Raw genomic sequence first — 25,007 nt, forward strand, 5'->3', positions numbered from 1 at the left:
AGGTGGCAGTATCGCCTACCTTTTGAACTCTTGATAGAAAGGGATCAGTAGAGACAATGTCTGAACTGGACTGTCAAGACTCAAGGATCATTGGTATTATTATTTTTGGAGTCCCTACTGGCTAAGGTAAGGTATATTCTATGTCTATTTTACCGAACTTGAAACATGTTTCTGTAACAATCACAGTGTCTTATATTAGCGGACCTAAACCAAGCTTTTTCTAACGATCGCATTTTAGGGGTAAGACTACTAAATGAAATAATTTAGGAGCACACAAAGAAATTTAGGAGCGCAGTGAAAAAATGTCAAGTAACACAGTTTATTAACAAACTATTTATTACATACATATTATAGTGTGCGTTGTGCACAGGGGTGTAAAGTACTTGAGTAATTGTACTTCATTACAATACTTAAGTACTGTTTTGGGGGATTTGTACTTTACTTGAGTATTATTAGGTTTGTATACTTTGTACTTTTACTTTGTACTCCATTACATTTCAGAGAAAAAAAACATACTTTTTACTCCTTACATTTAAAATGCAGACCTACAAAGTACAAAGTACAAATCTCACAGGTCCAACCATTTTAATTAGTATATTTGAATTGTTTATCTGGCCGAACTAACGTTAGCGTTATTAATCCTGCGACCGCAGGTAAACAGCCAATCAAATCCCCATCAATGGAAAATGAACCCGCCCATACCCATGCTGATTGGTCCTTGTGCAACACTAGAAAGCAGGGATCTTTGATTAAACACCTGCTATCAGAAGAATAGACAGTCAGATCTGCATTATGCTGTGGTTAATATTGTGATATTATTCAGGGTACTCCAGTATTCTGTGGTTAATATTGTGATATTATTCAGCATACTCCAGTATTCTGTCTTTAATATTGTGATATTATTCAGGGTACTCCAGTATTCTGTCTTTAATATTGTGATATTATTCAGAGTACTCCAGTATTCTACCTTTAATATTGTGATATTATTCAGGATAATCCAGTATGCTGTGGTTAATATTGTGATATTATTCAGGATACACCATTCTGTTTTTAATATTGTGATATTATTCATGCTGTGAATGCCGTCCATGTTAGTTTACCTTCAATGGAGAAGTGCATTAAATAATTTTAATGCAAAAAAGTGTCCTCTGTTCTTTCATTTCAGCATGTTCTATCGCAGAACACATTCCATTGTGGGCAGAATGTCTGCTTGGTTTCATTCCAGCCTTGCCTAAACACCAGCTGATGATTTCACTAATTGGCTCACCTCTTCAACTAACTCACCTGGTGCAATGTATAGTTAAAATGAAAACTTGGCCCACAATGGAATGAGTTTGAGACCCCTGGTCTATCCCTTTAAAAAAATTTACTTTTACTTTTGAGTACTTAAGTACATTTAAAAGTAGGACTTTTTTACTTTTACTCAAGTGTGTTTTTAGCCAGATACTTTGACTTTAACTTGAGTCAGATTTTGAGACAGTACCCATACTTTCACTTAAGTATAATTTCTGGGTACTTTTTACACCCCTGGTTGTGCATAAGGGACAAACATCTGTGCAATAGCACATATCACCAAAATCACACATTGGTCCATGCGTACTAGACAAAGGATATAGGTTGTATGTTGTAGTGTTGTCACGATACCAACATTTTGACTTCGATACAGATAGGAAAGGTAATGGAATATATTATTAGATGACAGACATGGAAAGTTCTTTATACAATTCTTTAATTCATTATAATTTAAATGAATATTTTGACACTGTTGAAACGTAAATAATCAAATGATTCTGTTACAGCTGCTGAGCTATATACTATAGCTAATGTCCATCAATATCTTCCTTTTGAATGAAATAGGATCAGGAATCAGGAGAGGGGATGCAAAGAGAGAGAGAGAGAGAGAGAGAGAGAGAGAGAGAGAGAGAGAGAGAGAGAGAGAGAGAGAGAGAGACAGAGAGACAGAGAGAGAGAGAGAGACAGAGACAGAGAGAGACAGAGACAGACAGAGACAGAGACAGAGACAGAGACAGAGACAGAGACAGAGACAGAGAGACAGAGACAGAGACAGAGAGACAGAGAGAGAGAGAGAGAGAGAGAGAGAGAGAGAGTTTTACCGCGACGAGGTGCGTTTAGACCATTGCTCGCAGAGAGGACAGGTCACAGGTTAGGGTCAGGACAGGTCACAGGTCACAGGTTAGGGTCAGGACAGGTCACAGGTCACAGGTTAGGGTCAGGACGGGTCACAGGTTAGGGTCAGGACAGGTCACAGGTCACAGGTTAGGGTCAGGGTCAGGACAGGTCACATGTTAGGGTCAGGACAGGTCACAGGTCACAGGTTAGGGTCAGGACAGGTCACAGGTCACAGGTTAGGGTCAGGGTCAGGACCGGTCACAGGTTAGGGTCAGGGTCAGGACAGGTCACAGGTTAGGGTCAGGACAGGTCACAGGTTAGGGTCAGGGTCAGGACAGGTCACAGGTTAGGGTCAGGACAGGTCACAGGTCACAGGTTAGGGTCAGGGTCAGGACAGGTCACAGGTTAGGGTCAGGACAGGTCACAGGTCACAGGTTAGGGTCAGGGTCAGGACCAGTCACAGGTTAGGGTCAGGACAGGTCACAGGTTAGGGTCAGGACAGGTCACAGGTCACAGGTTAGGGTCAGGGTCAGGACAGGTCACAGGTCAGGGTCAGGACCGGTCACAGGTTAGGGTCAGGACAGGTCACAGGTCACAGGTTAGGGTTAGGGTCAGGACCGGTCACAGGTTAGGGTCAGGACAGGTCACAGGTCACAGGTTAGGGTCAGGGTCAGGACAGGTCACAGGACAGGTCACAGGTCACAGGTTAGGGTCAGGACAGGTCACAGGTCACAGGTTAGGGTCAGGGTCAGGACAGGTCACAGGTCACAGGTTAGGGTCAGGGTCAGGACAGGTCACAGGTCAGGGTCAGGACAGGTCACAGGTTAGGGTTAGGGTCAGGACAGGTCACAGGTCACAGGTTAGGGTCAGGGTTAGGACCGGTCACAGGTCACAGGTTAGGGTCAGGGTCAGGACCGGTCACAGGTTAGGGTCAGGGTCAGGACCGGTCACAGGTTAGGGTCAGGGTCAGGACAGGTCACAGGTCACAGGTTAGGGTCAGGGTCAGGACAGGTCACAGGTCACAGGTTAGGGTCAGGACCGGTCACAGGTTAGGGTCAGGACAGGTCACAGGTCACAGGTTAGGGTCAGGGTCAGGACCGGTCACAGGTTAGGGTCAGGGTCAGGACAGGTCACAGGTCAGGGTCAGGACAGGTCACTCACCCTCACACTGGTTGTCACTGACCAGCCTCATGCCGGAGGGGCAGCTGCACACGAAGCCCATGGCCTGGTCCACGCAGAGGTGAGAGCAGCCGCCGTTGTTCACCAGACACTCGTTCTGATCTGCAGAAGGGATGATTATACTGTTACTTTTCTCTTTGTTGTTTTTATTTTGTTTATAAATAGGAAAATATTAGGGCTGTCCCCGACTAAGGATTTGGATAGTCGACTATGATTGGCCGAAATGAGCCGATTGTTGACTATTAGTAGACTATGAAAAAAAAGATTTGGAAAAAAAAAAGTATAATTTTCTTTTTTTTTTTTTTTTTTTGTATCATTCCATTTGGGCTGTGGGGGGTGCTTAATGTCTGACGGAAGGCTTCTTGTCCTCTGCAAAAGCATGCAATTGGTCCACTGATGGATACATCTCGATATTTGTCTAGTCTAGTGTAAGTAAGTAAGTAAGTTAACTTTATTTGTATACTAGCACCTTTCTCAGATAAAATCACAAAGTGCTTCACAGAAGTAAAACATAGCATAGGCATAACATAAGAAAATTAAATAACTAAATGAGTGCAACATAAATGTCAGTCCTAAAAACAAAACAACAATTATAAATAAATAAACAAAGTATACAACCAGGAATTAATTAAAAGCCTGTCTGAATAAAAACGTTTTCAACTGTTCCTTAATAGTGGATAGGGAGTCAAGTGAACGCATAGAAAGGGGAGGGTGTTCCAAAGGGTAGGGGCCATAAATTGGAAGGACCGGTCACCTTTTGTTATTAACGGGGTCCGTGGGACGACCAGGAGATTTTAGTGGGAGGACCCGAGTGCACGACTGGGGGAGTGGGGGCGCAGTAAATAAAACATGTACACAGGGGATCTACCTTGGAGGGCTGTAAAAGTTAAAACAAGAATTTTAAAATGGACACGATAATGAATGGGGAGCCAATGTAGAGTGGATAAAATGGGGGTGATGTGGGCACGCCTACTTGTCCCAGTTAAAAGCCTTGCCGCTGCATTTTGAATGATTTGCAAGCGGTTTAGCACAGATTTATCCAGACAGGTAAAAATGTAATTGCAATAGTCCAGGCGTGATGAAATAAAAGCATGGATGATCATTTCCATTTCAGCTCTAGAAACAACAAATCTTAATTTGGCAATGTTTCTGAGCTGATAAAAACATGACCGTGTGAGCTGGTTGACATGGCTGTTAAAAGACAGAGAGTCATCAAAAATAAAAGTTCCTCACATGAGGTTTGACACACTGACCTAAGGGTCCAATAGAATTTTTTATAATGGGGATGATGTGGTCGGGAGCAATAATGAGGGCTTCTGTCTTACTTGCATTAAACTGAAGGAAATTATCAGCCACCCAGCTCTTGATGGCATCGATGCATTCATTAATAATGCAAAAACTATTACACTCACTGGGTTTAAAAGAACAATACAATTGGATGTCATCCGCATAAAATTGATAAAATATTCCATTAAAACGTTTAATAATCTGGCTTGGGGGAAACATATATGGGGAGAACAGCATTGGCCCTAGCACAGAACCCTGCGGAACCCCACAGGACAGTGGGGTAGAGTCCGACATGAACTGACCCACTGCCACAGAAAAGCTTCCATCAACCGATACCGATATATGCAGGGTTTCCCCGTCCAAAAAACTGAATAATTTCAGGTAACTAATAATTTCACTGGATATATATATAACAAATATTGTTATTGTTTTTTTTTGTTTTTAAACCGATACCGATATTTTCCGATATCACATTTTACTGCCGATATCGGCCGATAATATCGGTCGGCCGATAATATCGGACATCCCTACCCTAAATGCATTATATTGATGATCAAATACAGTTTGATAGCGATCGGCGCCAGATAAAAAATGTCAAATGTACGTGCTTCTAGAAGTTACTACTGATCATCTGATGTTGACCGGATGAGGGGGGGGGGGGGTCGTTTATAATTCCGTGGCCAACGTTAGCTGATTCATGTAGTGTGGGTGATATGATCATCAGATCAGTTTGTATTGAACACGGTAATAATAAACGCTGAAACTTACCCCAGGTCTCCGCGGGCCGTTGGGCGATGAGCGTGGAGCAAAAAGATTGCTATTATGGGATGTTGAAATATGCGATCCATCTCCAGGTTGTATAATAGTATATACGTCCAAATCATGTTGTTTATCGAGTTATTGGTAACGGATCGATATCCATTGTGTCGAGCTCGAGTCCCGGGAGCTATAGCGAGTGGTCGGACCGAATTTGGATGAGCACCAGTTTCCGTTTCCGGTTTGCTGTTTGGGCGATCCGCCGATCGGCCACCAGATGGCGCTCTTGAACCGTTGGAGAGTTGAGAGGGGATCAACAGTAGATCTCAAGTCTCCGCGGGAGAAATATGATTGCCATCACAGATTTTTGAAATATTGATCTCAATGACGTGTTACGGCGTCATTGGCAGATTAAGCATGGCGAGCAATGACGTGTTACGGCATCCTTGGCGATTAAAGGGTTAAACTGGATCAAAAGCTCTTTGAGATGTAACCTGTGGACTTCAAGCTTGGAGGCTTTCCATAAACGCTCTGTCTTTCTACACCGACGTCTAAAACTGCGGATAGACTCATTGAACCAGGGAGTAGAATTGGTAAGGGAGGCAGGTCTGGATTTAAAAGGAGCAACTATGTCCAAAATAGTGGAACATTAGTCATGAAAAGACTGCACAAGGGACTCTAACTCATTGCAATTGGACAGAACATCAGAGTCAAATAATGTTGAAAATGTATCTGCAGAGTGTATACGTCTGTGCGTCATCTGGTTATGAGGGAGTAGGGCTGGGCGATATAACAATAACGATAAATATCGCGATATATTTTAATAATCGATATCGAATATCGAAATAAAAAAAATCGAAAAATCGTTTTTTTTTTTTTTTTACATGCAACAGGGCAGTTTTAAAACCAGAGAGTGGACAGACTTGTCTTTCTTGCCTGCAACTTAAAGTAATGGCTTTGCTTGTCCAAATGACAATACTGACCAAATTGAGATTTATTTTTCTCTTGTCCATTTATTTTGTTTGCTTTCTAATTTAAAATACAGTTTGAAACCGTCTGTACACAGTAGGCTATGTGTGCTAGCAGAACTAGACTCCAGTCACGAGTCACGGTGCACATGTGCGGTGGTTTGTCCACTAAAAAAGCGCCAAAAGATCGAAAATAAACTAGCAGAGCCAGAACTGTTCAACTCCCCTGGAGCCACAGCCAGCAGAGAAGCGTGTGAGGGGCTGTAACACTAAAGATGGCGGCAACGACAAAGAATTGCTGCAAAATAAACATACATCTGTTGTTAAAAAAAAAAAAATAATAATAATACTTATAACAATTCGATAATTATCGATATCGAGAAATATGATAACATTATCATATCGTTATCGCGATATGATTTTTTTCCATATCGCCCAGCCCTATGAGGGAGCACATCAGAGTTAAAACAAACATCAAAAAGTATACACTTATGGTCACTCAGATGGAAATCCTGGAGGTTGACATTCTTAATGTTTAACCCGTGTGAGAAAACTAAATCTAAAGTATGCCCGGCTACATGAGTAGGACCCGAAATATGCCTGACAAAATTAAAAGAGTCAGTAATCGCGAGAAAATCTGATGCGGCCTTTGATGCGACATCATCAACATGAAAATTTTAATCACCGGTGACCAGCACGTTGTCCAGCTTAATCACTGATGTGAGTAAGTCAGTAAACTTGTTTAAAAAAAGACTAGTGGAGCCAGGAGGGCGATAAATTAAAATACAATTAAATGGATGCGCTCTGCCAACTATGGTGATTTGTAGTTCAAAGGATTGAAAGGACTCAGAGTTCACTGTCCGACATGCAACACAAGTTTTATGGACCAACGCAAGGCCACCTCCACGACCAGATAGCCGTGGAGTGTTAATGGAGCTACAGTTCGGCGGACAGAGTTCATTGAGATGGGTCTGTTCCAGATCTCTTTGCCAAGTCTCTACAAGAAATAGACAGCTTAACTCTTCCCGGACAAAAAGGTAATTTATAATAAAAGACTTGTTGGTTATGGATCAATGATTGAGGAGGGCCATTTTAATAGTGGAGCTATTCCCTGGGTTAGCTGGAGTACCTATGGATAGTGCGTGCAGGTGACCCCCTCTACATCGCCTGCCCACCGGCAGTTTACTTGGCCTGTAGCCCACAATTGTTGGAATGGGAGCGGGAGGGCGGGGAGGAGAGGGCACAATGATAATTAATGTACATCAAATTGTCTCTTTGAAATGTATGTAGGCCTACAGGTAGCCGCGTGATAGGCTCTTCGTAAGTTACAGCTTGGACATGTCATGGTGGAGGGAGGGGTGCTGGGAGGACCTATAGTCCTGACATCACTTTGAGGCAGACCTGACATAGCAGTGGATATTGCTACAGTAGCTAGGACCTTTCTTCCCTTGGTGTTGGGATGTAATCTGTGACGGTACAGGCTAGGTTTTTTCCAAAATGCATCAAAGTTGCTGACGTAACCAAAACCACGAGCATCGCAAATGCCAGATAACCATCTATCAGCACTGTATGTCCGGCAAACATTTTCTGAGCCTCGGTCAAGAGTGGGGAGTAAACCAGAGAATATACAGTTTTTTCCCAGGCATTCTATAATCATTCCCAGTGCCTTGTGTAATCATTGCCTAGCTTGATTGACCCCCCCTTACCGCGGATGTCATTTGTGCCAACAACATGGACAATCACTGTGTGTGCTGACTTGTTGCGTTCAACAATACCTGGGAGGAATTGAATTAAATCCAGAATTTTTGCCCCGGAGTACGAGTATGAGATGGCATTTGGGATGTTAACATATCTGACAATAGAGTCACCCAGGACGATATACTCTGGAGGGGGGATGTGAAAGCTAGTGGGCTTGGGGCCAGCTGTGCTAGCCTTAGCTAAGTTGCTAGCAGCAGGGGAAACACTAGCTATGGTAGCAGCATTAACCACGGAGGGGGTAGGGATAGCTAAGCTTGTAGCATCAGCACCAGAGAGGAGGGAAAGACTAACGTTGGCTATGCTATCCAACGCTAGCAGTCCTGTGCTAGCAGGTGTGTCCATAGACTCTGCATCCGATCCATTCAGAGGAGGAGACTCCGGCACAGGATCCTGCAGGCGCTGACCACGCTTGGCCACCGGAGAGCAAGAGGCCGGAGGATGCTGTAGCGAGTGGGGCGAGAGAGCAGGACTCTGGGAGGGAGCCCGCTTGCTGCTGCGGGGCACCTGGCAGCCGTGCCCATCAGGCTGCCACGAGGCAGAGCAGGCACCGTCGATGGATGAATGTAGTCCTGGGAAATCACCCAGTGGAGCAACATAGCCAGCCTGGCGAGGTCTCCCAGGCACTGCCACGGCCCGGGGGAACACAGGCAGAGAGGATCAGGGCGAAGCAGTCCCACCAGAACGTGTGTTCATTAGATGGGTGAAATCCTCTTTCAGTGCCTCTGTGCCTGTTTTCGTAGGCAGTTAGCCTCTGGTATGTGTGCCATTAGTGTTAGCCACGCTTCTAGGCCTCTTTTCTTTTGGAAAGAATGATACAAAAAATATTAAAAAAAAAAAAAAAAAATACTAAGAGGTTGGCAGTCGACTACGGCTCCTTTCGATCGATTGGTCGACTATTCGACTAATAGGGGTCAGCCCTAGAAAATATACAATCAACATGCTAGATGTGATGATACATGGATATGGTCATGTAAGCAGTTGAGCTTTACTGTAGCTTCACCGAGTAAACTTTACTGTACGGAGAAGTCATTAGTACTAAACTACGGGACAAAAACGCAAAGCCATTTCAATTCACGCTTAACACATCTTGCGCCAAAAACGAGTTTACTCGTTATTGCCCGCCAATCGAATAGCGCCAACAACGAGTAAACTCGTTTTTATGATCGTTATTTCCTTTATTCGCTATTGGCATTCATAATTCATCCAGGAAGGCTCCGGGAGCCAGCTGGACCCTGTCTGATATTTCAACGCCTCAATACCGCCGCCTGGTGGATTTCGGACGAGTTGCACTCCACTCTAAACCGGAAGTGGCTCTCTGTGCATCGGGGAAAAAGCTCCGGCAGAGATATCTTGTAACGTGGATCAAGATACACACTCGAGTGCATGGGATCACTTTCGGGACGCAAGAATCAATATGCTTTTGCCGTTTATTGCATCATACAAACGGAAAATGGATCTAGCAGATCGACATCAAATAATTGGAATTTTTTTCACCAGATGCATCGGCCACAGGTAAGAGGAATCCAACGTTATTTCCAGCTCGATTGTCCATTTATTTCATTGCAATCTATCCGATCGACGTATGGTGTCGTACTAAAGAAAGCCGTTAGTGACAATCAAGGAATCATAAACGACCCCCCCCCCTTTCCTTCACGCATGATTGAGCATAATGTATAGCGATCATATGCATTTGAATTTTTTAATATAGCGTGTATAGGAACGAAACGCCAATCGATTATGTGTAATACGTAGGCCTGCCGCGATAAGCAATAAATCGATTAATTGCCGCGATAATTAAAATTAATGCAATGATTTTGACGGGCGCGATTAATTGCTATTTGCGCGTTTGTTTTAATGAGGCGGAACCAGTGCCCATTGTCAGTCACTGTCCGTGTTGGGAGGCGGGCCGCTGGCTTTACTACAGAGCAGAGAGCACAGCACAGGAGCTCCGTGGGGCAACACCACATAGCTTAACTACATTTCTCAATAGTGTTGCTCCTTTTAACCAAGTAGCGTTATTTGTAGTGTAACGTTAGCGTTTTAACGTTAGTAGCTAACGTTAAAACTAACTTAAAGTTAGTTGTTCACCAACAATCTCAACATTTGTTTTATCATTAGCTCATGTCGATCTACTAGTAGCATCAGCAAGCTAACGTTAGCTGGCCCCAGTCCACTAGCAGCATGTCGATCTACCAGCAGCATCAGCAAGCTAACGTTAGCTGGCCCCAGTCCACTAGCAGCATGTCGATCTACCAGCAGCATCAGCAAGCTAACGTTAGCTGGCCCCAGCCCATTAGCAGCATGTCGAAGTAGTAGTAGCATCAGCAAGCTAACGTTAGCTGGCCCCAGTCCACCAGCAGCATCAGCAAGCTAGGATAATAACAACAATACTTCCGGTCCGGTCGGTGGGCTTCAAAATAAAAGTCTAAAACACCGGAAAAGACGGAGCGGTGGGCTTCAAAATAAAAGTTTTGGGAAATAAATTTCTCAAAAAAAAATTCTCTAACCGGTCGCAATAATATCGCTTATCGCGATATTTTCGGGGGCAATTAATCGCCCAGCAAAATTTGTTATCGTGGCAGGCCTAGTAATACGCGTCGGGCCTATTACGCGCATTCTAGGAATTACTGCTATACAGTCTAAAAACATACTTATATTCACAACGGTACTAACATGACAATGTATGAATGGAAAAATATAACGTTCCCACATCCTGAACGATAGATACCCGATGTTGAATGGGCCATAGTAATGTCGATATAGCTATAATATTTAAAAAGTTATAGCCCTGCAAAGAAGGTGAGCCACTCCATAGGGTTACAGCACTGGCAGAGAGTGGTATAAGATGGGCATACTGCATGGCGCAGAATGTGTTAAGTAACTAATAAAGCAACCGGAATTCTTAAGCCCTGCCTGTTTGACCTGTATCTCTGCTCAGACACATTGGAAACGTTTGTTACACGACACCAAACCTCCCGTTTGCTCACATCGTTATTGATGCTATTCATCGAAGAAAAAGGGAAATAGCAACTTCCTTGCATTAGAGCTAATAATAGTTTAGGGAACCATGTCACAAAAGATCCATAAAAGGTAAGGTTAGCACATCCTAAAAAGTAGGAAATCGAGTAGAATAATTTATCTATGAAATATTTATAAAAAAAACTTGTATTGTATAGTTTGTATAGATAGACATTGTGCATTGTTTAGTTTAATGTTTAGTTTATAGTTTAGTTTAAAGTTATAGCTTGAACAGATACATAGATACTACAGAGAGTGGCCCGTTCAGCCGAACGCACAATTGGAGGTGGACTTCCCACTCTCCAAGACATTTACACCAAGGGTTGCAAAAGGAAGGCTAAGATAGGGCTGGGCGATATAACGATAACGATAATTATCGCGATATATTTTAATAATCAATATCGGAAAAAATGTATATAAATTTTTTTTTAATATATTTTTCTGTGACCTGCAACAGGGCAGTTTTAAAACCAGAGACAGTGGACAGACTTGTCTTTCTTGCCTGCAACTTAAAGTAATGGCTTTGCTTGTCCAAATGACAATACTGACCAAATTGAGATTTATTTTTCTCTTGTCCATTTATTTTGTTTGCTTTCTAATTTAAAATACAGTTTGAAACCGGGCGGCTGAGTGGCGCAGTGGGCAAGGTGCTCGCCACTAACGCAGGAGATGCTGGTATCGAGCCCAGCTCTCGGCGTTGCTACCGACTTGGCCATCCGTCGTACCAACACATTTGGGCAGTGTTAGAGGGTGGGAACGTCGGTGGGTCGGGATTGGATGTTGTGGACAGCGACTCCTACAGGTCAGTTGGGGGACGCCTGTACAGCAGAAACAGGAAGTATCAGGGGGCAGCGTGAGCCTCCCACGGGTTACTCCTCGCCACTGAGAGATTGCGCTGTGCAGGTGAAAAGATGCGACAGCTGCCTCCTCATGTACCGGAGGGGACACGTGATGCAAGGCTTGGTCCTCACTGCAGCCGACCAGTGGGAGGCATGGCCTAACAACGTTCGAGACAGGGGAGGGGAGAATTGGAAATACGGAATTGGGATGGGAGAAAAATAGAAAATGGGAGAAAAAGTGGATAACAAAAAATAATAAATACAGTTTGAAACCGTGTGTACATAGTAGGCTATGTGTGCTAGCAGAGCTAGTCTCCAGTCGCGAGTCACGGTGCACATGTGCGGTGGTTTGTCCACCAAAAAAGCGCCAAAAGATAGAAAAGAAACTAGCAGAGCCAGAACTGTTCAACTCCCCTGGAGCCACAGCCAGCAGAGAAGCTTGTTTACTTTCGCTTTCAAACCAGCTGCAGCCTGAGAACTGGAGTGTGAGGGGCTGTAACACTAAAGATGACAACGACAAAGAATTGCTGCAAAATAAACATACATCTGTTGTTTAAAAAAAAATATATAAAAAATACTTATAACAATATCGATAATATCGAATATCGAGTGATATGATATTGTTATCGATATCGTTATTGCGATATCAGTTTTGGCCATATCGCCTAGCCCTAGGCTAAGAGAATAATAAAAGACTCCAGCCACCCAAACAACTGCCTCTTTGAACTGCTGCGGTCAGGCAAGAGATACCGGAGTCTCATGGCCAGTACAGAGAGACTCAGAAGAAGCTTCTATCCCCAGGCCATCAGGATGCTCAATGAACAATAACACTATGTAACAAACCATCAAATACACTCACAGCACACACATCCACACGTACACACTCACTTTAATAAATAACTCACTGTAGCACCCACTTTACCCAATTTAGACACTTTAACACATTTTATATTTATTAGTATATTGTATATTTTTTAGTTGAGATTTGCACAACTCAACTCACACCTCATTGCACCTCACCACCACAAGGTGGCACCACAAGCTAAGTTGTACCTCATCACATTCCTGCATTGTACTGTATATGGGAACTCAGTTACCTTTCTCTACTCTGCACTGTATATTGTATATTGTATATATGTACATTGAAAATGTTTGTTTTGTTTACACTTGTTTACGTACTTGACTTTCTATTCTATACTTATATTATACTTTTTATACTTATCCTTTTATATAGCACACTCTCAGGAGCAAAACGGAAAGAAGCATTTCATATAAAAGTATTCTGTATTTCTATATGACAACTAATAAAGAAACTTGAACTTGAAACTAGAATATACGTTGTGTATTATGTTAGGTTTATAGTTTAGTTTATAATTATAGTTTATAGTTATAGTTTGAATAGATCGAATATACGTTGTGTATTATGTTAGGTTTATAGTTTAGTTTATAGTTATAGTTTATAGTTATAGCTTGAATAGATAGAATATACGTTGTGTATTATGTTAGGTTTATAGTTTAGTTTATAGTTTTTTTTTTTTATCCACTTTTTCTCCCATTTTCTATATTTTCTCCCATCCCAATTTCGTATCATCCAATTCAACCCTCCCCTGTCACGAACGCTGTTTCTTGCCTCCCACAAGCCGGCTGCAATGTGGACTAAGTCATACATAGCACAAGTCCCCTCCGGTACTTGAGGTAACAGCAGTCGCATCTTTTCACCTGCGCAGCTCGATCTCTCAGTGGCGAGGAGTAACGCGTGGGAGGCTCACGCTGCCCCCGACACTTCCTGATTCTACTGTGCAGGCGCACCAACCGACCTGTAGGAGTCGCTGTCCACAATGCCCGATCCCCACCCATCAGTTTCCCACCCCCTAATATGGCCAATGTGTATTAGTACGGACGACCAGCTAAACTGAAAGCAAATGTGGAGTGCTGGGCTCGAACTGACGAGCCCAGCGTCTCCAGCATTTCGTGGCGAGCGCCTTGCCCACTACGCCACGTAGCCGCCCTATAGTTTAGTTTATAGTTATAGCTTGAATAGATAGAATATACGTTGTGTATGTTTGGTTTAGGGCTGTCCCCGACTAAGGATTTGGATGGTCGACTATGATTGGCCAAAATTTGCTGTTAGTAAAAAATAAAAGTATACAGTAATATTTTTTAATTTTTATTTATTTTTTTATCATTCCATTTGGGCTGTGGGGGGTGCTTAATGTCTGAAGGAGTCGACTGAAGGCTTCTTGTCTTCTGCAAAAGCATGCAATTGGTCCACTGACGGATACATCTTGATATTTGAGCCTGCTTGCTTGCCGTCAAAAAATGGATGTCGCAAAATTTTCTACTCCTTAATGCAGATAAAACTGAGATGTTAATTGTTGGCCCCCCAAACCACAGAGGCCTGTTCCAGGACATCTCCCTCAACTTTGATACCTGTCATGTATCCCAGAGCTCCACCATAAAAAACCTCGGAGTCATTTTTGATTCCTCCCTCTCATTTAATGCACATATAAAAAATGTCACCAAAATTGCATTCTTCCATCTTCGTAATATCGCAAAAATACGCCCCATTTTAACTCTGGCTGATGCTGAAACCCTGATTCATGCTTTTGTCTCATCACGTCTGGACTACTGTAATGCACTTTTTTCAGGCTTACCTAATTCAAGCATCAAAAATCTTCAACTCGTGCAAAATGCGGCTGCACGGATACTAACTAGAACTAGAAAATTTGATCACATCACACCAGTTTTGTCCGCCCTACATTGGCTTCCTATCCAAGCCCGCTCTGACTTTAAAGTGCTACTCCTCACCTACAAAATTTTAAATGGGCTTGCACCGCTCTATCTATCTGATCTCATCTCCCGATACTCGCCCGCTCGTGCTCTGCGCTCACAAAATGCGGGGCTTCTATCGACCCCTAGGGTTAAAAAGAAATCCGCCGGCCACAGAGCCTTTGTCTACCGCGCTCCCTACCTGTGGAACAAATTACCTGCCGTCATCAGGGGCGCCTGCTCTGTCGAAGCTTTTAAATCCCTGCTTAAGACTCATCTTTTCTCTCTCTCCTTCAACCTACCTTGATCTCACCTGGTCGGGGACTGACCTTTAGATTAATCTGTGTAGTTTAGTTATGGTACAGGGTACTACATGGTACCACTGGGTAGTTTACTATAGGGTAGTTTAGTTAGGGTACAGGGTACTACATGGTACCACAGAGTACTACTTGGTACTGCATGGCATTACAGGGTACTACATGGCTTACATAGCTCTACATGGCACCACAGGGTACTACATGGCACTACAGGGTACTACAGGATACTACGGGGTACTACATGGCACTATGGGGTACTATAGGGTACTACATGGCACTACGGGGTACTACATGGCACTACAGGGTACTACATGTCTGCTCCTTTGCAGCACCACAAACATGGGAACTCTCTAACTCTTCCCCCCCCCCCCCTCTCCCCCCCCCCCCCCCCCCCCTCCCCCTTCTCTCTGAGTACCCGTCTCCTGGCGCTGACCAAGGTGATGGATGCCTCGGGGTCTTGGCCAAGCTTGTAGTGACTGCTCTACATGCACCTCCGAGGCTTTGGATCAGTTATTCACCGCCGTCTGTCCGTGGTCCTGTCAACTGATTAACAGACTGTTAACAGATTAACAGTCAACGCGGTTTCATTGCTGGGTTAAGTACTTCTATTCTATTCACATAATACGCTTACTTCATATATCTACTCCATTCACATATATGCCTACCACTTGTATCTATTGCTATGTCCGCCTACTACAATCTCATGAGCTGTCTAACGCCTGTCCCGTCTCCCTGTCTTCCTATGACTTGCTGTCCTGGAGTGTTGACCGGAGTGTTGGACGTCCCGTGACGAAGGCCGGGAGATTGCGACCCCCTCTGCGTGCCCCCCTGTCTTCGGAGGTCTCGTAGTGGTGACCGGAGTGCCGGATGTCCCGCGATGATGTCGGGGAGTTCGCGACCCTCTCTGCGCCACCCCCCTTCCCCCTGTCTCCGGCTGTCCCTGAGCAACGACCGGAGTGTTGAATGTCCCGTGACTAAGACGGGGAGGACGTGACCCTCTTGCGCCGCCCCTGTGCCTCAAATAGATCCGCTATCAACTCTATCTTTAATCTTTCAAAATGTTCAGTTGCTATCGCTATTAGCTCTATCTTTAATTTTTCAAAATGTACAGTTGCTATTGCATGCACTCATCTGTGTTTCACCACACACATGAGTGCATGCTTACCAACTGTCCGTCTGCAACACTACTATCACCGACATCTAAGAAGGGAGATCCCCCCTTGAACGGCCCTTCTAAGGTTTCTCTCCTCCTCATTGCCTGTGGAGCTTTTTTTCCCTATTGTTAGGTTTTAGTGAGTTTTTCCTTACCTTCGCGTGGGGTATGTCTGGGAGTGCTTGCATTCTTTCATTTATTTGCATTCATCTAAAAAATGTTTGGACCCTATGGTGTTCTTGTTCTGTTCTTGACTTATTGTTATGTTGTCTTCTTGACTTGTTTAAAGAAGACCTGTACGGCCCATGGGGACATTAACGTGTGTTGTCGGGCCCTATAAATAAATTTGATTTGATTTGATTTGATTATTTGTCTAGTCTAGTGTGTTCATTAGATGGTGAAATCCTTTTTCAGTGCCTCTGTGCCTGTTCTCTTAGGCAGTTAGCCTCTGGTATGCGCACCATTAGCGTTAGCCACGCTTCTAGGCCTCTTTTCTTTTGGAAAGAATGATAAAAAATGTAATTAAATTAAATTAATAAAATTGTTTTACTATTCGACACTAAGAGGTTGGTTAGTCGACTACGGCTCCTTTCGACCGATTAGTCGACTAATAGCCCTAGTTTGGTTTATAGTTTAGTTTATAGTTATAGCTTGAATAGATAGAATATACGTTGTGTATTATGTTTGGTTTATAGTTTAGTTTATAGTTATAGTTATAGCTTGAATAGATAGAATATACGTTGTGTATTATGTTTGGTTTATAGTTTAGTGCCGATATTCAGTATAACAGCACTGGGACTTTTAACTATATGTATCACTCCGCCGCACATGTGTGATCGCTCATCGGAATCACACATGATGCCACCCAAGAGACTATCAACAGACTCTTATTTCACTGGCTGCACAATGAATAGAAATGTCCAGATTAATCTACATGATACAAAGTGGCTAGTCAGTAGTCAGGTTCCCTGGCAACGGTCCAAAGTCAAGACCGCAGTTGTGGAACTATTTGTTGGCGGATATAAATAAAATGTTAAATAAACAAACTAATCTGTTGTCAAATCTAATCTAATCTAATTCCTTGTACATTCTGTAAATGGATCGTCCATGTGGTATTTTAGGGTACGAATGCATAATCTAGTAGGTGGTTCTGTAGGCTATAAAAAGGGATCAGAAATCGCAACAGATATCTTCGTGGGACATGCGTGTCCAAAGGGCAGAGGCAAAGCCGCTCTGTGAGGCTCCTTTCTACTCTGTAATACTGCTCTATCGCCCTCTGCTGGCCAAGAGGCCAAACGGCAGCAGAGACCATTCATAAAGTGAGATGATTCAACTGCCCAATGTGAGATGTTTAGGCTTTCTGCCCCATATGTACTGTATACTAAACCTACTGTATATTAAACCTGCTATATGTACTGTATACTAAACCTACTGTATATTAAACCTGCTATATACTAAACCTGCTGCATGTACTGTATACTAAACCTACTGTATATTAAACCTACTGTATATTAAACCTGCTGTATGTACTGTATATTAAACCTACTGTATATTAAACCTGCTATATGTACTGTATATTAAACCTACTGTATATTAAACCTGCTATATGTACTGTATATTAAACCTACTGTATATTAAACCTGCTATATACTAAACCTGCTGTATATTAAACCGGCTATATACTAAACCTGCTTTATGTACTGTATATTAAACATACTGTATATTAAACCTGCTATATACTAAACATGCTTTATGTACTGTATATTAAACATACTGTATATTAAACCTGCTATATACTAAACATGCTTTATGTACTGTATATTAAACCTGCTGTATGTACTGTACACTAAACCTGATCTATGGACACTGAGCTATATGTACGTACTGTACACTAAACCTGATCTATGGACACTGAGCTATATGTACGTACTGTACACTAAACCTGATCTATGGACACTGAGCTATATGTACGTACTGTACACTAAACCTGATCTATGGACACTGAGCTATATGTACGTACTGTACACTAAACCTGATCTATGGACACTGAGCTATATGTACGTACTGTACACTAAACCTGATCTATGGACACTGAGCTATATGTACGTACTGTACACTAAACCTGATCTATGGACACTGAGCTATATGTACGTACTGTACACTAAACCTGATCTATGGACACTGAGCTATATGTACGTACTGTACACTAAACCTGATCTATGGACACTGAGCTATATGTACGTACTGTACACTAAACCTGATCTATGGACACTGAGCTATATGTACGTACTGTACACTAAACCGCAGCTCGACACGACCAAGACCATAAAAGTACAAACAGGAAGTGAATCACAGGAACTCACCGCAGTCGTCTTCATCGCCGGCGTCGGAGCAGTCGGGCGAGTTGTCGCACCTCCAGGAGTGCGGGAGGCAGACGCCGTCAGCGCAGCGGAACTGGGAGGATGAGCAGGCGGGAGGGGGGCGTGGCCCGGGAGGGGGGCGTGACCCGCAGCCCGCCTCGTCCCTCCCGTCGGGGCAGTCGGAGCGCCCGTCGCACCGCTGGGCTCGGGGCAGGCAGCCGGCGGCCGGGCCGCAGGGGAAGGAGTCCGCGCCGCAGCTCTGACAGGAGGCCTCGTCGCTGCCGTCGCCGCAGTCGTCTGCTCCGTCGCAGCGCAGGCGGAGGGATACGCAGCGAGCGAGGCGGCAGGCGAACTCCCCCTTCTTGCATCGCAGCGGAGGACCTGAGGAGAGATACAGGTCAAATACTAGATCCACTAGACCTGAGATACAGGTCAAATACTAGATCCACTAGACCTGAGATACAGGTCAAATACTAGATCCACTAGACCTGAGATACAGGTCAAATACTAGATCCACTAGACCTGAGATACAGGTCAAATACTAGATCCACTAGACCTGAGATACAGGTCAAATACTAGATCCACTAGACCTGAGATACAGGTCAAATACTAGATCCACTAGGAGAGATACAGGTCAAATACTAGATCCACTAGGAGAGATACAGGTCAAATACTAGATCCACTAGGAGAGATACAGGTCAAATACTAGATCCACTAGGAGAGATACAGGTCAAATACTAGATCCACTAGGAGAGATACAGGTCAAATACTAGATCCACTAGGAGAGATACAGGTCAAATACTAGATCCACTAGGAGAGATACAGGTCAAATACTAGATCCACTAGACCTGAGATACAGGTCAAATACTAGATCCACTAGGAGAGATACAGGTCAAATACTAGATCCACTAGGAGAGATACAGGTCAAATACTAGATCCGCTAGACCTGAGATACAGGTCAAATACTAGATCCACTAGACCTGAGATGCAGGTCAAATACTAGATCCACTAGGAGAGATACAGGTCAAATACTAGATCCACTAGGAGAGATACAGGTCAAATACTAGATCCACTAGGAGAGATACAGGTCAAATACTAGATCCACTAGGAGAGATACAGGTCAAATACTAGATCCACTAGGAGAGATACAGGTCAAATACTAGATCCACTAGGAGAGATACAGGTCAAATACTAGATCCACTAGACCTGAGATACAGGTCAAATACTAGATCCACTAGGAGAGATACAGGTCAAATACTAGATCCACTAGGAGAGATACAGGTCAAATACTAGATCCGCTAGACCTGAGATACAGGTCAAATACTAGATCCACTAGACCTGAGATACAGGTAAAATACTAGATCCACTAGGAGAGATACAGGTCAAATACTAGATCCACTAGGAGAGATACAGGTCAAATACTAGATCCACTAGGAGAGATACAGGTCAAATACTAGATCCACTAGGAGAGATACAGGTCAAATACTAGATCCACTAGGAGAGATACAGGTCAAATACTAGATCCACTAGGAGAGATACAGGTCAAATACTAGATCCACTAGGAGATATACAGGTCAAATACTAGATCCACTAGGAGAGATACAGGTCAAATACTAGATCCACTAGACCTGAGATACAGGTCAAATACTAGATCCACTAGGAGAGATACAGGTCAAATACTAGATCCACTAGGAGAGATACAGGTCAAATACTAGATCCACTAGGAGATATACAGGTCAAATACTAGATCCACTAGGAGAGATACAGGTCAAATACTAGATCCACTAGACCTGAGATACAGGTCAAATACTAGATCCACTAGGAGAGATACAGGTCAAATACTAGATCCACTAGACCTGAGATACAGGTCAAATACTAGATCCACTAGGAGAGATACAGGTCAAATACTAGATCCACTAGGAGAGATACAGGTCAAATACTAGATCCACTAGGAGAGATACAGGTCAAATACTAGATCCACTAGGAGAGATACAGGTCAAATACTAGATCCACTAGGAGAGATACAGGTCAAATACTAGATCCACTAGACCTGAGATACAGGTCAAATACTAGATCCACTAGGAGATACAGGTAAAACACTAGAAGTGCGATAAGATAATGTCTAAAAATGTATCTTGGACAGTTATCTCCCCACCTACAGTATAAATAGACAGTTTCTGTACCAGTTCATATCCAACAACAAAGATCTTCTCTGTTCAGCAGCAGCACCGTGTGGAGCTCTTATCTCTGTTCAGCAGCAGCACCGTGTGGAGCTCTTATCTCTGTTCAGCAGCAGCACCGTGTGGAGCTCTTATCTCTGTTCAGCAGCAGCACCGTGTGGAGCTCTTATCTCTGTTCAGCAGCAGCACCGTGTGGAGCTCTTATCTCTGTTCAGCAGCAGCACCGTGTGGAGCTCTTATCTCTGTTCAGCAGCAGCACCGTGTGGAGCTCTTATCTCTGTTCAGCAGCAGCACCGTGTGGAGCTCTTATCTCTGTTCAGCAGCAGCACCGTGTGGAGCTCTTATCTCTGTTCAGCAGCAGCACCGTGTGGAGCTCTTATCTCTGTTCAGCAGCAGCACCGTGTGGAGCTCTTATCTCTGTTCAGCAGCAGCACCGTGTGGAGCTCTTATCTCTGTTCAGCAGCAGCACCGTGTGGAGCTCTTATCTCTGTTCAGCAGCAGCACCGTGTGGAGCTCTTATCTCTGTTCAGCAGCAGCACCGTGTGGAGCTCTTATCTCTGTTCAGCAGCAGCACCGTGTGGAGCTCTTATCTCTGTTCAGCAGCAGCACCGTGTGGAGCTCTGATCAAATGAGGGTCTCTGGCCTGAAGCAGGTTATTAGGAGCTCCTTTATTCGTCACATATAAGGTACATGTGCATCATAGTGAAACGCTTGGCTCTGTATGACCCTCCCGAGATTGTGCTAATAAACAAGTTTAATAATAAAGACCAAACACTATACAAAATATACAATATACAAAACAAAGATATGGTGTAAAGTGAATGTTTAAAGTGAGTGTGTGCATGTTGTGTGCAATGGGTTAATGTTACAGTGAGTCCACATTGAGCATCCTGGTGGCCTGGGGATAGAAGCTCCTTCTGAGTCTCTCTGTGCCGGCCATGAGACTCCGGTAGCGCTTGCCTGACCGCAGCAGTTCAAAGAGGCAGTTGTCTGGGTGGCTGGAGTAATTTAGCATGATTTTAAAGATCCCCCCCACTAGTTAAACATGTTATTTATGGTTAACTCCTCTTGGAGGAATGACTGACTCTACAGATTGTCATTCGAATGGAACTTTGTCACCACGGCTCGTTCTTACGCTGGAGAGGGAGAGACGTTTGACACGTGTGTGACGTCAAACACCGTAGATTGAACCTCTCATGCGTGACAACCTGAAAACGTTACCTTCAGCTACACAGAAAGCCAAGAAGGTAATCGATGTGTCTTGAAAGAATATAAGCGGCTGACTTGGAATTCCTGGTAAATGCTAATGGTTCATTTGCATATTAATAGCAATTAGCATTTTCAGTGAGGGTAAATATGCTGCTATACTATTTTCAGTAGTTTATTGAACAATTTGGAGAATTATACTTATACAAATTTGTATTCAATTCAGGGTAAAATACTTCTGGGGGGGGGGGGGGGATCTCTAAGTAGTGGAAAGATTGCAGCCACATCCAATCACATCACATTATCTGTAGGCATTTTCCGCTGTGAACTTTCATGCAGCTTAAGTACAGTAACAGCCAAATCCCCCTGGACCTTAACACTGTAATCTTTAGTGACCTACATACAATTAACAGCAGGAATCTGGAATCTGGGCCAAGAAAATAATCTTTGAACGAATAAAGAAATGAAAGAATCAACACTACACACGCCGCAATAATGTTTAAAGAAAACCAAGAAAATACATAACATATCGTTTGAATTCTGTAAAATAATGCTATTCTGAGAATTAGGCTATGGGTGAGCTTGCAGTACAAGATTTCCTTTAAGTAAACACATTTTCTTTATCAGCATGCTCCGAGCAAGCTTCTGGGAAAAAACTGTGAGTTGGGATGTGAACCTGAATCTTGTGAATCAGTGCGAGACTGCCACATGGTGTGCACCAGGCCTCGCAGGTTCTTAATAACCACATGGTAAAGATGGACTGCCACATGGGTTGGCTAGTGTTAAATCTAGCAATTTAAGACCGAAATTGGAGCATGGAACAAAATGCACATGCCATCCCCATGCACATTCAAGTCAGTCTCCACCCTCGGGTCTTTGGCCACCGGCACGGTCCATCGTGATATTGGAGATGGATCGAGCAATAGACTGTTACTGTACCACCCATGTAGCTGTCAAAGCTCCATCACAAATGCAGTTATGTGAATAGAAAGGTTCTTGTATATGCTCTCGTATTATTGTTTATATAGGCTACCTAATACCGACATCAAAATAGATTGTATGCCTCTACAAATCATATGCAGGTAGAAAATGTACGGAAAATCCGTCGCGATTTGGAATGAAATTGACGGAGAACTTTAATCCCTGGGTATTAATCGAACGAAACGAAGAAAAAGCAGCCATATTCCAGCACGGTTATTAATGACACCAATGGCAAACAGTGGTTAATGGTCTTTATTAGTGTTTGCGCTGCCCAGGCAGCAATGGTCTTTAGGAAGTTAATAGATATCATATCCGACATCACCGTGTACACGTCTGTCAGCCTGTCGCGTATTCCTCCCAGGCGTTCGCTCGGGCTTAATCCACTTTTCCACATTTCATGGGGGTGTTTCATGACCATATATGGTTAATTACGGGCGGTTCTATATGCAAATACGTAAAACCGTGCACGAACGTGGAGCGTAGATCAAGTGGCATTTATCAACACAGAGTACTTGCCGCCGCCGGTGTGCGTGGGACACGTCTACGCACACGTGTGATAAATCCCGACTTTTCTGTACGTACACACATTCTAAATTCTGTGCTTAAGAACGAAAATAGAACACTTTCTAAGAATTGTTGATAAATGGGGGCCCTGGCTCTTACCACAGGTGTCATCTTACCACAGGTGTCATCTTACCACAGGTGTCATCTTACCACAGGTGTCATCTTACCACAGGTGTCATCTTACCACAGGTGTGCTGCAGCTCGTCGGAGCCGTCCCTACAGTCCAGAGTGCCGTCACAGAGGGCGTTCTTGGCCACGCAGCCGCCGTCTCGACACGTGAACCCCCGGCACGCCCTCTCCGCTGAAACACACACACATAAACACACCTTCAAAAAAACAACTTCAATAACAATAAACAATTATCGATGAGTGTATTTTGTTGGATCATCATCAACGGCGCGTGTGGCTTTTTAACCCTTTCACTGCCACACGACAGAAGGTTAGCCCTTTACTATCACACAACCGACGGCGATGCTCCATCATTAGCATCATTAGCTCCGCATTTGCCACCCTGGTGCTACTGGAGCGCCCCAATAGGACAGATTTCTAACATTAACTCATTCTGTGCCCTACCCGAGTATACTCTGGTTTTGATCCTTTGATATTTTTCCTTTGATCCCCGTTCTATACACTCGGCCGGAGCTCCCTGGGCCTCCCCGGCTCATCTGCCTACGTTACAATTGCAATGACGATCGAATCCTGCCAGGTGGCAGTATCGCCTACCTTTTGAACTGGAATAGTTTGGTGTGGAGACACTTTTTCTTTTCTGCAAGGACTCCTCCCCCTTAGGGGACAGAGCGACAGAGTGATCGCTCTGAGATTTTATTGCCTGAAACCTATTTCCCGTATACACGAGTATAGATATATACACGAGTAATCGCGATGGGATCACTGGGGATTATTCTTTTTGGAGTACCTTCTGGCTATTTTACCGAACCTGAAACATGTTTTTGTAACGATCACAGTGTCGTATTTTACCGGACCTGAAACTTGCTTTTGGTAACGATCACAGTTTTGAGTTAAAACGACCCCCCCCCCCCTCCTTGATGATTTTGTGAAGACACATATGTACATGGTGTATATACCTTTGATTTGGAAGCATTTGGGGTTTCAGGCGAGCAACCAGAACGATTTGGGCATATTGCATATAACGCACCATATCTCGCAATCTATGAAAAAAGACTGGACTCTTTTGGAGAGGGGCGATGTTTAGCGTGTAATAGTGCACAAACTACAGTATGTTAGTCAGTGATGGACTATGAACAATGCCTGTCAAATGAGCCATACTATCGTCTCCATAGCTATAATACAGAACACACGATAAAATGGTCAATAACGCTGCCTGGCGCCATGGAGTAAAGATGGGAACGGGCCGTGGCGCTCTATGAGTTAAGGGGGGCCGTCCTCGACCAAGGACATTTCTATTGGTCAACTAATAGTCCTACGATTTTATTTGTGAATCAAATGGTTGATTTAATAAAGAAATGTACAAAATAATGTAGACCACATGTACAGTGTCTTGGCGTGTCTCGTCCCAACGCT

The 25,007-nt window shown here is 43.7% G+C and overlaps 1 protein-coding gene across 1 annotated transcript in view; it reads right to left on the reverse strand.

Moving 5' to 3' along the window:
* Positions 1-25,007, reverse strand: part of LOC311231494 (low-density lipoprotein receptor-like) — a 77,055-nt gene that overhangs the window by 46,294 nt on the left and 5,754 nt on the right. Inside the window, exons 3-5 of the mRNA XM_084318104.1 lie at positions 23,650-23,766; positions 18,538-18,915; positions 3,292-3,411 (exon numbers count right to left, since the gene is read on the reverse strand). Coding sequence (XP_084174230.1) covers positions 3,292-3,411; positions 18,538-18,915; positions 23,650-23,766 — 615 coding nt within the window. The remainder of the gene's footprint in view (positions 1-3,291; positions 3,412-18,537; positions 18,916-23,649; positions 23,767-25,007) is intronic.

This window comes from Notolepis coatsorum, assembly GCF_963971535.1.
Source record: "Notolepis coatsorum genome assembly, chromosome: 7".
In the NCBI taxonomy this organism is placed as follows: domain Eukaryota; kingdom Metazoa; phylum Chordata; class Actinopteri; order Aulopiformes; family Paralepididae; genus Notolepis; species Notolepis coatsorum.